Consider the following 13,372-nt stretch of genomic DNA (forward strand, 5'->3'; position numbering starts at 1 on the left):
AAATTATAATGAAATGTATATTTCTAACAGGAAGTCAAAATTTGATCCAAATTAAAATTCTAAAATCATAATTAGTACTTTTAAAAAATAATATTAGTTTAGTTTTAATTCAATTAACTATCATTATATTTAAATTTATAATTTTAAATGTATAATAATTTTTAAAAATTATTACAAAAAGGACATTTAATAAAAATTAATCACACTTTTTGTTTATGCAACTAAAATTGTCACCACTTTCCAAGACATGGAATAATCAGCTACCAACCTTATATTCTATCTGTTATATATATATATTATATAATATATATAGTAGAGGACCTCTCTTTTATTTGGTAATTGAGCCCCTAATTAACTATTTTTCAGTCCAATCCAAAATAATCATTTTGTCGCGTTTAGTTTCAAATTCAATTCGATCTAAAAAAAATCGAAATTAATTTAAAAAATCGATAACCGAAATCGATTTAGTATGTTTAGTTTTTTTTTTAAAAATCGATCGATTCGGTTTCGATTTGAAAATTCAGAACCGATCCGAACCGAACCGAACCGATAGTTGACTATCTCCTTATACAGAACGACACCGTTTCAACTTCCTGCCAAACTAAACCTAGCCCACATTTTCCAATTTACTCCGCCTCTTCTCATCCTCCTTGAGCACAACCCCTCACTCACAACCCAACTTTTCTTGAGAAAGGAAGGAGAATAGCTCAAGACAGCTATTTTTTCTTCCGGGTTTCTGCATAATCCTTCAGAAGAAATGCTTCTTAGAAGATAGTATGTCTGCCTATTACTGTTTTATCTCGAAGGAAAATCGTGCAAGGTACTATTTTTGGGTTTTATTTGTTTATTTGTTTTGAGATAAGTGTAAACCATATGAAAGCCATTTTTTCGTTTTTATGCAAAAACCTGCACTATCATCTTCATAATTGAACGAATGGCAGCAGGAAATTTCCAGATCCATGTTAGTATTTCATTCACTCGTCGGATTTTGCTCTAAATTTATAAAATCTGTTTTTTTCTGCATGCTCCTGCAATCTTTTCTTCTGGCAGCAGATGGGATTTATGGTTTTTTTTATTGATCCCCATGTTGGACATTTAATCTTTACCTCTTCCGTTCTAGAACACCATGGTCAAGGTCAAGTATTTTTTAGCGTACCTTAGGATTTAGGTGGAAATGTAGCCTCTGCCTTTCCTGAACAGTAATGTTGAGTTGTGCATTAACTGATTAAGCCAACATTAACATTGTAATATTGTAAGTGATGATTTTGAAAACTATATAGTATTTGAACGTTGAAACCCCCTACCTGATTCGGCTATGCCCAAATTTGTGCTAGCTAATAAGTGATGATTAATGCTTATATGTACTATCAGCTTCTCAGAGAACAGAGCTTTACAGGCTACGCTATCTCTTTTAAAACTTGATTAAAAAAACAATGTGCTGGTGTTGTTACTTGAATTATTTTGAAAAATTAGAATTTAAAAATCGTAAAATCAAACCGAATCAAGCACTTAATTGGATCGGATCGGATTTTTTTAGAAACATCCAAACGATCCAAACCGTAAACATTTATACTTTTGGATCGGATGATTTTTAGCTAAAACCGATCCAAACCGACCGCAAACACCCCTAGTCGTGTCAACTATATTCCATTACTACCTATCATCGTAGGCATGACATGATATTTTCTTAAGATAAACGAATTTAATTATTATTACATAAACAATACTAAGGTTCAAGATACAATTTGAGATTTCAAGAACAAATAAAAAAAATAACAATTGAAACCCCAATGAACAAAGGCGTGAGCAACATTATTTGCATCTCAGAGGATGAAAAGCAACTTTAATCACAGAATATAAAGAGATGCGAGCTTCAATCAAATAGATACCTAAGATTAAGGGATCAGAAGAGGTGGTGGCCAGTCTTTGCACGATGCTCAACGCGTCTCCTTCAATGATGATATCATTCCAGCCGTTTTCTATAGCTAAAGAAATGCCTTCAGTGAAAGCTTTAGCCTACACCATTTCAGCTGAAGGGTATCATCCAGTCTACGAGCATGACTGCCTATCACTAATCCGTGGTGATATTTGGCTAAAATCCCTAAGGCAACAGTCTTAGAGTTCGCATGTCAGGAACAATCTACATAGATACGGTGATTAGTTTAGGGGTAAGCAAAAAAATCTGATCTGATCGATCATATCTATTTATCCGTTGATCCGATCCGGAAATTTTGATATTTGATCCGTTTTTTTAATTTCTAGATAATTCAAATTGGATGCCCGAGATTAAAATCAGATAATCAGATTAAATAATAAATTTTAATCTCGGATTATCCGACAAAAATGGACCCTTAAATATTTTACCCAGACCCAACTAAACCAACCAGCTAGCCCGCCCCTAGCCTGAAATGTCCAACGGCTCAACCAGGTCTTATAACTATTGACCAACCCAGTAACCGCAGGTGCTGTCTCTACACACGGCTTTCTTGCAAATCCCTTCATTTTCCCAATACCAAAAGCCTCCATGTCCTCTTCACCACCCAATCGTCTGGGCCTTATAAGGAACTTCATTACTTCCCCACTGCTCTTAACATGGATTATCCATCTCTGGTTTGCCATATATTTTGAGCACTACCCCTTGCCTTGTTTTATATCAAATTTATTCATTTGTTTTGTACACTAAATTAAATTTTTTTTAAAAGTTGAAATTTAATTAATTTATGATGAATTTTCAAATAAGATTTAAATATTTTAGGATTGAAATGTCTTCTTACGTAAGAATCACCTTTCAGAAATCTTTCTAACGTATTTTAAAAGTCACTATATAAACAAATTCAGATTTTAAAAGAATTATGAAAATTCAAATTCAAAATTTCAAACCTGCTACCATCCCTATATATCATCACTAGTCATCCGCCCGAACAATGGCAACAAGATACTGATTCAAATTACTCAAACATAATAAAGAATAAAAACATGGTTAAAAGTCATGGCCAAGTATTCGATCCTACTATATAAATCCAGGCACAGTTTTTAGTTTTTATTTACAAAGATGCCACTGCTGCAGTTATCGAACACTCCCTCCAGCCGTAGTCGGACCTCTAATACCCGCCGTAAGAAGTTTCTCTTCATCATCCTCATGAACTCTTCGATACCTACCTCCCCATCATCTTCATTCACCAATCGAACATTGATTAACATGTTTGCTTCGGCATAGATGAAGTTTAACAAGTTTATGTAAAGAAAATCAGGCTGGTATTAGTTCAAGTACAATTTAACTAAACTGACCGACACAAAGTCAATCAGTTCGGTTTAGTCAGTTTGGTTTGGAAGTTCGGTTTAGGGTTAGGTCAGTCTATCACCTGGAACAAAATTGTAAAAGCAAAACAATCATAGAGCACCGTATCAAGATTCGAGAAGCAAGGTTAGCTTACGATCTCAGTCTGCTTCTTCGATCATGTCTTGAATATCCTTGTCGGAGAAGTGTTCACCAGGCTCCTTGCAATGCGTTTAACATCTTCAGGAGATATCTTTCCCTGAATTCAAATGAAGAATCAATCTTTCCACCAAAACAACTAACAAAATTCAATCTAATAAATAAAGCCACATCTTTACATTGTTATCATGATTAATGATTCGGAATGCTTTCAAAGCTCTTCTTTAGTGTCGCTTTCGCCAATCTTGGCAGTCATCATGTGCCAAATTAATCGAAATCAAAGGCACCACTGCCATCCTTGTCAACATCCGCAATCATTTGATTTATTTGCTGTTGTGGAACAGAATATCAGAACATAAGGATCCCGAGGGAATCAATTTGATATGCTAAACTTTACATCATTTAAGAAACAAAGGAAATCAAACATTCAACCAGCATTCTCTGTTACAAAACTTACCTCTTCTGTCATTTCAAAACCGAGAGCCCTGTAATGGTAAACTTTCAGTTCCAACGTTTGATATGAACTAAAAAAACTCTCTTTTGCAAACATGAAAAATCAGACACTAATACCCATACCTCATGGCAACATTCATCTCTTTGGCATCAATGGTACCTGGCCAACAAATTCAAACCCATAATTTAGTAAAATGCCGAATTCGTATCTCATATACACCACCGGTATTAATGATCATTCCATACCGATCCATCGGTGTCAAACAGTTCAAAAGCTTCCTTAATCTCCTACCTCTTCTGTTGGCTTAATCCATGGTATCTTCCCTTCGGCTTGTCTTTCCTTGACGGTCCTCTGTAAATAGCCAGATCAAACATTCATTAAAGATGATCAAGACCAATTCTAGTTCCAAAAATGTTTTACTACATCATTCTCTTACTTGTACTCGCGTGTGAGTGTCAGATTTTATTACATGTCCGACCCCTATGTTAATTTTTTTTTCTATGTATTTGGAAGACTTGGAGGATTATATCCGAAAATATGTTGGACAGAAGCATCAGAAACTGACACTTATGCAAAATGAAGATCCAGGTCCGGAAAAACATAGAAATTTGCAAATCCGCAAGCCATGGACAAACGACCAAACACAAAGAAAATATTAACCGCCAAATTGTTGAAGTTGAAGGATTATTCAATAATTTCTTCAATCCAGAGACATTACTGAAAAAGTTTTTTAATTCCAGTTTCTGCTAATGCACCACACATCTCATCCATTTTATCATTATTATAAACACAAAATTTCACAATTAATCCCAAATAAAATCTACGAAACAGAAGGAACAAAAATAAACGTCGAATGCTATTCAATTTAAAGCAAAGGTGAACACGACGATTCAGAAAATATCAAAAACCCTAATCATTAACAATAGTAAAGAAGAAAAAGCACAAAGAGAAGTATAATTATTGAATAGAATTAAGTAAATTGAATCTTAGGGATTAATGCGAAGAACATACCATTAATTACTGAGGTGAGGTCGAAAACTAGTTGAAGAAGAGTCCCCAAAACTTGGAAAGAGAAGCAATTGAAAGGACTGGACTTGAAGATTTTAGCTATACGAAAATGAATCTTTAAGCGGTTGTTTGATCTTTCTGTTGACTCCATGAATAAGCAAACCCATTCTTAACTGCTATGACCTGCTAACTGCTATGACCTAATAATGGGCTTCATTGTCCCTGTATTAACTAGATTTTGCTCTTTCGCATTTTAGGATTGGGTTTCACGAGCTAACAAAAGCTTACACTATGAATCCTTTAGGATAAACTACATTAATAGTCATTGAAGTATGAGTAAATTTTTCTTTCAACACTAAAGGTAATGATTTGGTCACCCACATTATTGTTTTTATAATAAATTGATCATTTGACCGTTAATAATTGTTATTAGGAAACGAAATGCTAATGTGACTCGTTAAGCTGACTTACCTGTTACCATTTGACCATGCGGGACTGTAGGCTTATTTTTAATTTTGAAGTAAGCAAGCATTTGATGAAGGTTTTTCCACCAAAATCTAGTTTTTCCTTTTAAAATGGTTGGGAAAGTTAATTAAGAAATGAGTGGCAAATAATGGTGAAGCTCATTGTAACAAGATCCATCATGTTCCTTGAATGGACCCATTTTGGTATCTTCATCCAATGAGCCAATAACTAAGTAGTGTGAGCACTAAGCGGATGTTGGAAGATGGAGTAGCGATCATGAATTGCACCCTTTTTTTTCTTACATGGATATGCTTTCTGTTAGTGGGTTCTTCCTTGCTGTCATCGTTGGCACCCTTTTCCCAGCTAAATCCCACTTATGGTGATCTGTAATTTGGCTTACGTGGGGGCATATATGAGAGGCTGTCAAAGTTAGGGTCAAAATTGATCATGCAAAAGTGTTCTTTTTCATGATGGTTCACAAGTAGAGATGATATGAGAAAGCCAACAACTCTTCTTTTGGGCCTCAAAATATATTTACTCACAAGTGTTTATTTTCGGTTTAAAGACCTTTAATATATTTTAACATTTTTTTCATACAACCTAAACATTTTATGTATAGTGGCAAGATTCTGCTATCATGTTTATACTATACATAAGTTGCAAATTTAGTTCCTATAAATTTAGTCCCTATAATTTAGTCATATTATTCATGTATCATTTGGGTTAAAGTAAAAACTTTAAAAGTGTAGGAGCTGAAATTAACTAAATTGGAGTATAAGGACTAAATCCGCAGTTTAAGTATAGTAAAGTGGAAATTAAATGTAAAACAAAGGTGCTAAATCTGTGTCTGGCATTGAGAAATAAACATAAAAACTTGGTAGCCTAAATTGCCTTCAAAATGAAAACAAAAATGATTAATTGTCTGCCCCTAAATCAAAGCACGCGGGAGGAATTTCTTATCATTGAGTCACACAAATGACAATCTGTCTATATACGGACCAAAAAATTAAATATAAGGAAAATTTTCATATATTAAACGAATTAAAATAATTTTATAAATAATTATCGAATACAACAATGTTCTTAGAACTTTGGGAGAGAAATGAATTGACTTTTTTCTTGACGTAGAAGGAAATATATATACAAAAAACAAGGTGCAAACATGTTTTTACTGGGCATGGTTCAGACAAACTACGAAACCTTAAACTAATAGGGAACAAAATAAAAGATAAATGAAGTTGTGAAAGTCAATCTAGCAGATATTTTAGTTCATTCAATGTCCGGATTTTTCTCTTTTCCTTTCTGGAAATTTCTAACCAAATTTACCAAACAAAAGACAGTTCATGTTTGGTTCTTTTACATTGATAAACAACTCTGCTTTCATCGCTTTTATTTCTTAGAATTTGATCCTCAAAACCTTGATGATCATATCAAGTTATGGAACACCATCCATCCATGATCCATCCATCATCGTCGTCGTCATGAGCTTTGCCTCACTGAACAAGCAACCAGCTGCGCCCATTGCCGCAGCCTTGTCTTCACTGTCTGTGGATTATCACCTTCAATCACCAAAAAAAAGGAAACCAATATCAGAATAAAAAACAAGTTACAAACAAAACTCAAGATCAAACGAGTTGAATTCAGGACTCACAGGGCCAACAATGGAGCGGGGGCTTCCAATGGGCGACGAAATACTCTCAGAATTCGAAACAACCGAAGGATACGCCGTGGAAGGCTTGGAGATGATGGTGTCGTTGTAGTTCTTATTAACAGCATAATAAAGACCCAAAGCAGGCAAAGTATCAGACAAACGTTGGTCCACCTCAGGCGAATCGAACCCGAACCCCAACTCGAAACACGCCTTGAGCTCGTCCAGGTCTTCATCCGTCACGCTCTTGCTCCTCCTCTTCTTGCTGTTCCCTTTCCTTCTCAGCCACGCTTCGTCGCGGAATATGTCCGGCGACCATGACGGGTGCTTGTAAAGCGGAACAGAAGGTGGCATCGACATCAAAGGTTGCGGTGAATCATGAATTGATGGTAGATTTTGCGGTGGTTGCGGTGGGGACATAGACAGAGGTAGCAGCCCCCTGAGAGAGGTGATTTGGTTTGGAAAGTGAGGGAAGGTGATGGAGAGATGGGTTAATAAGGTGGCGGGGTTACAACTGGTTGATCCGAGTCAGGATGACTTGTCTTTTTCACCATATTTATTTAGTCTTAAAAGATGGGTTAATTGTTCCTTACAAGTTTTGTGTTTTTGTCTTCTATACCAGGTATCTACATCTTATTGTTATTATTATAAACATATGGGAAAAGATTGCTTAATTAAGAGAAAGTTGATGTTAATCAATATTTCATTACAAGTTTTACTTTACATTTATACATTAATCTCATCGATTAAGGGACTAATATAAATATATTTGTTACATTTAAGAACAAAATTAGGATCAAATATTGAGAGGGATGAATTTCTATTAAATATTTAAATAAAAGAATTGGAAGGAAAAATGACTTATTTAATTAATATTTAAACTAAAATAACATCAAAATATTATTATACCAAAATATTTGGGGAGGAACTGTTGGTTACATTCCTTCTCATTTTTTTTCGTAAGATTTTTTGTGTGTCAAGATTTTAGAGAATATCTTTAGACAAAGATTTAGATATTTTGCATTCATTGAGAAGTCGTGACCTCTTAAAATAACCATTTAAAATGACTTTCGATAGGCAACACATGATTTTCTCATGAACAAACTAATCGACAACTGACCATATCAATTAGATTTATGAATCTACGAGTAACTATGACTATGTGTTTGACAAAAACAATAAAAATCTCTATGTATAATCCTCATAATGAATTAAGGGGACTTCTTCTTCTTCTTCAGATTAGAGACGATTATCACCTTCGACATAGTACTATATTTCAAATCACCGACCATGATTCATTAGTCAATTAAAAAAGACGATTATTCTTCTCATCATCATCTTCTTCATCATCTACTTCTTTAGCTTTAAATTAGAGATAACTATCATCTTTCACAAAATATTATTTTTCAATCATCGACCGCAATTCATTATTCAAATTAAAAATGATGAATCATCAACAACTAACGTATTTAATTTATTTCTACCAACAAATCTACGAATTAAATTAAAATTTAATGTAATTGAGAAACTATATATTATTTAAAAGCTCGTCGATGATTGTTACCTTAAATCCATAATGTCATTGATGCGTGTAGTGGTAATAGTTTATCTCTGCTTGGTAATATAATATGGGATTGAAGCAATATCCAAATTAACACTAGAGATAAGGATTATTTTCCTCCACAAGTTACAAAAGTGGTATAATTATATTTCACAATTGACTAACCAATAGTGATTTCTATTAAATTTAAGTACATTATATGTACTTGAGTACTTTATTAATTATGATTTGCAAAACAAATATGTCAACATAAAGCATTGGTATGTTGGTTTAAGTGTAACTATGACCATTGTCATATATAAACGACTGGACTTATTAGACACATCCACTTTGGGAAGGAAAAAAATAAAATTATTTTGAATATAAAAGTTGGTGGATTTTTTGTGAGGATTTTATTATAATATAAAATGTGGTTATTTTCTAAAATATAAAATGAATCCATAACTTTATTTATTATAATAATTACATTGGCTTTTTTGATAAATTATTATGACAAAATGATAATAATGTTTGTTTTAAAAATTTAACATATCATAATATATTTTTTACCCTAAATAAAACAAATTATAGAAGAGTTGTTCTGTTGTGTGGTTGTCTAATTTAAAGTTAATTTAAGAGGATTTTAACTTAAAATGTTATTATATTCAATTTGAAAAGTTACAATTTGTAATTCTTTTTGTTGTAACCAAGAAAGTTACATAACGGTGGATTTAAGATTTACAATCGAAAAAGTTAAACATTTTATAATGATTCCGATTACAACATAAAATTGTGAAGAAGATATTTTTAGTTTCAACCTAAAATGTTGTCCCGTTCAATTAAAAATATATATTTTTAATGATTTTTTATTATAAATTAATTTATAATAATTTGTTTACCTTATATTTTGGCAAGTATGTATCAATACTAGTTTTATTTCAATGTATCATCTTGAATTTTTTTTGAAATATTTAATATGTATAATACGAAAAGAAAAAAAAAAGGATTTCCTTTCATCAACGCTCTTTTTTAAATGGTTGAATAGTCAGTAGAATGGGAAATGGTTAGATAGCTTTTTATAAAGGGTTTTCATTTGGGATTTGATTAGGGTTTTCATTGATAATGTTGACTTAAGCAATACATTGAATGGAAGTTTCTGTATAATCATCAAAAGTCAACATTTCAATTGCAAAGTTCAAAGATATTTCCTTGTGATCCCACAAAATGGTTGGCAGATTTCTTAAGTAGGGTGAGAAAAAAAGTAAACTTTTTCATTTGGGGTTATACAGATTTTATTCTTTCAAAATGGGTAAATGTTTCATTAAATGGAATCCTTGCTCCCATACTAAGATGTGAATAAGAAAAATGAAAAAGAAAAGTGGAAGACATTATGGTGCAATTTTAGTGGTGATGATTAAGTTATTTCAATAAAAATCTTTATGGAATAAGGATTTTCAGTTAGCAATCAAGATAATTTTTTAGATAGATGTAATTCTTTTGTGATCTGCACGTTTTAGAATTATGTTTTAGAAATGTGTTTTGTAGGGATGTTGGAAGAATTTGAGATAAATTAGGTTTTGATATGTATACAAAATTTTAAGATACATAAAATAGCATGTATTTATATTCTTCATGATCATATATTTATAATAAAATATATTACTTTTATATGTGGAGATAGAAGGATTAAATCACGTTAAATCTAATCTCTTGTATACAACCTATTTTATATTGATCTCACTTATTTCCTTTCCACTTAGAAATTCCTAAAACAATATTTATATATATTTAGCACAACACCAACCCATTACGTACATGGTATGGCTTAAGTAGATCAAATATTAATGCATGCATTGATATTAAAATTAAAAAACCAAATTAAGGCTGTGAAGGATCATATCAACATTTTTAATGATCTTCAAGAACAACAAAGAAAGGGAAAGGACCCAATTATTTTTTCGTTAATTAGTTGGGTACCATTTATTACACTTCGTTTATAAAGTATTTAAACTATTCTATACATTATAATTATCTTTAAAATATTATATATGTAAATGATTTTTAGAATAATTTGTGTTAAAGTTTTATTATTATTTTACTCACTTACCTCCATCAATTAAGTTTTAATATTACATATCATAATGAAAAGTATTTGATTATTATGCCCCACTATCAATAATTGCGAGCATATGCCACACGTCTATTCTGTAGCCTATAAAAATATACAAAATTGTCGAACTTATCCACAAACTTGTCATATTTACAAATTACATAATAACTTAATGCACTTTTATAGTTCTCCAATCACCATGTTATATGTGGTAGAAAAACTTCTGGCGGCTGCCAACAATAATTATTTTTCCAACTTTTATTTGTCCAAAGATTATTGGATTTTCTAGATTTATTATGTCAGCTCTCAAATTTTGTATAATTTATGCTATATAAAACAAGGCTATAATACTGATTTATTATTTTGTCATTTTTATCTTATATTTATATATTACTTCGTGTTTCATGTTTATCAAAAAAGGGTAAACTACCTATTTGATCACACAGCTATTACTTGTTTATTTTGATCCTTTAATTATTTCTTTTAAAAATCATATCAAGTTTAATTTATTTCTATTTGGGTCACAAGTCGTTAAGAAATTTAACGATGATACGATATATTTTTCTATTTTTTAATGTTAACATGTCATTATCTTATAATAATACGTCAATCATCATTAATTTTTTTAAAAGGGAAGGTGATCAAAATAGAAACAAAACTTAACGTTAATATAATTTTAAAAATAAATATAATTGAATAACTGAAAATAGAAATTAAGTAATAGATGGGTGACCAAATAGTCAATTTACCCATGAAAAATTGCAGCCTTGAAGGGGGAGTTGATGTCAACGTACCTTTCCATGTAGCGTCGATATTATTACACGAAATGGGTCAAATAAGAGTATGATTATGTTTTATCATTCTCCTTGTAAAGGGTCATCAATACCAATTATTAAATTACCCATTTCTTATATTTGGTCGGCCAAACCCATAATATTAATTATCTGTTTTTCTTAACCAAAAAAAAAAAAAAAAGCTTATTCTTTTTAAGAGGTGTAATACATATTAAGGTATTATTTATATTTTGAGCTTTTAGTATCAATATTGTTGAATGAATATTTATAAAATTAACTGACCCTTATTCCATATGTATGGGATAAGGGGGAGGTATGATAGTAGACTGGCCCCCAACGCCAGGTTGAGAGAGCTTCCGTAGGAGACTCCAAATTATGAAATACCCTCCGTGGGACTCGATCCCACGACCCCAAGGTTAAAAGTCTTGTGCTCTACCAACTAAGCTGGATGGTCATTTCTTGAATGAATATTTATACTTACTCATAAATATTTATCATTCAATTACTTGTATCGATACTTTGAAGTGATAAAAAGCATTGAGCCTTGATTTAGTATAGATACTAGGAGTTAGTGTCGATATCATAAGTTCAACATCAATACTCAATCCTAATATCGATACTAAATTAGTATATTGAAGTTTAATCTTTAATTCATTATAAGGATGTTCTTTGGCCAATACCGATACGAAATATTAAAATTTAGCTCTTAAACAAGTTTAAAATTCATTCAAACTTTATTTAAACCATATACAACATATGATGATTCATATCATCTCAATTATACACTAAGACACCAAAATCACCCATAATACATCCAAATACATGAAACATTAAAAACTACTCATAACTTAATTCTCAAACATCATTCTAAATCAACATCTAAGTACACCTAATCTTTCATACCTTTTAGTGAACATCAATATAAGCACTACTCTTATAAGATATGAACTTTAAGTATCATCAATGCATTACTATGAAACATAGTAAATATCATACTTACTTACAAAACATAATTTAGTATATTTAAAAGTTAATTAATCAAAACACATGGGTTATCATTTAAGAGTTTTTTGAAAAAACATTTACACTTATTATCTCAGGAATGACTTGCAACTCCTAAATTACAATCTCAAAATGTCTACGAGAGTCGACTTCCTACAAAGGCGTTAAATAATCGGAGTAAGCACATATAACTTAATGAGATAGTCCAAAACAATGATTAATCACTAAGGATGGAAACAAATCTAACAAACACATAATCGATACTTAATCACATGAATCATAGATCATCTTTCTTATTCATAAGAAATGTAGTATAATTCATTTTAACATTTAGCCCAATGAACATAAGTGACTACGTATACTTGAATACTTATATATCATCAAGTTGAAAACTTATAATGGTTGTTGGAAGAGTGGATGGGCTCACGATAATTTATAACTCGAACTTTTTATTTATACGAAATAAAATATTTACAATGACACTACCTTAATATTACAATACTGCAATAGCTGCGGCTAGTTTACAAATGCAACCTCACTATTTTAAGTTTTGCTAAGCTCTCTCAATTCTCTATATTTTTCTCTCGTATGTTTTTCTTTTTCTCACTACTCGCATGCTTGCTTTGCTCACATATATAGAGTAATAAACCGACTAAGACTTGCTCTGGATGCTTCTCAATTCCTCTTGCCGCCTCATGTCATGATTTGCTTTATGTTTGTCGTGTAATTCACGCTTGCCAACTACTGCCATGTTTTTTGTTGTTATCTATTCATATTATAATTTCTAAATAATTCAAGAAGCTTCATTTTTTATTTGACTTTTCAAACTCTTTTGTTGTTTTGTAATTCTTCTTGCCGACATGCACATATGATCCCCATATTGCCACGTTTGTCTTCTTATTGAGTTTGTCTTCT

At 31.6% G+C, this 13,372-nt stretch overlaps 1 protein-coding gene and 1 pseudogene across 1 annotated transcript; both read right to left on the reverse strand.

Moving 5' to 3' along the window:
- Nucleotides 1-2,920: 2,920 nt before the first annotated feature.
- LOC120132385 lies at nt 2,921-4,264 on the reverse strand (annotated as a pseudogene).
- Nucleotides 4,265-6,717: 2,453 nt separating this feature from the next.
- Nucleotides 6,718-7,464, reverse strand: LOC120132367. The gene is made up of 2 exons (XM_039149146.1): nt 7,015-7,464; nt 6,718-6,923 (listed from the first exon to the last, which is right to left on the reverse strand). Exons 1-2 carry the CDS (start codon nt 7,429-7,431, stop codon nt 6,843-6,845), a joined length of 498 nt encoding a protein of 165 aa, XP_039005077.1. The 5' UTR covers nt 7,432-7,464; the 3' UTR covers nt 6,718-6,842.
- Between the last annotated feature and the right edge of the window lie 5,908 nt (nt 7,465-13,372).

The sequence above is a fragment of the Hibiscus syriacus genome, unplaced genomic scaffold, assembly GCF_006381635.1.
Source record: "Hibiscus syriacus cultivar Baekdansim isolate YM2019G1 unplaced genomic scaffold, ASM638163v2 tig00110562_pilon, whole genome shotgun sequence".
In the NCBI taxonomy this organism is placed as follows: domain Eukaryota; kingdom Viridiplantae; phylum Streptophyta; class Magnoliopsida; order Malvales; family Malvaceae; genus Hibiscus; species Hibiscus syriacus.

Bases quoted from the DNA above. Each gene is read 5' to 3' on its own strand.
- LOC120132367 (XM_039149146.1), bottom strand. From the start codon at position 7,431: ATGTCCCCACCGCAACCACCGCAAAATCTACCATCAATTCATGATTCA. The intron at 6,924-7,014 runs GTGAGTCCTGAA...TTGGTGATTGAA, and splicing joins CCCGCTCCATTGTTGGCCCT to GGTGATAATCCACAGACAGT.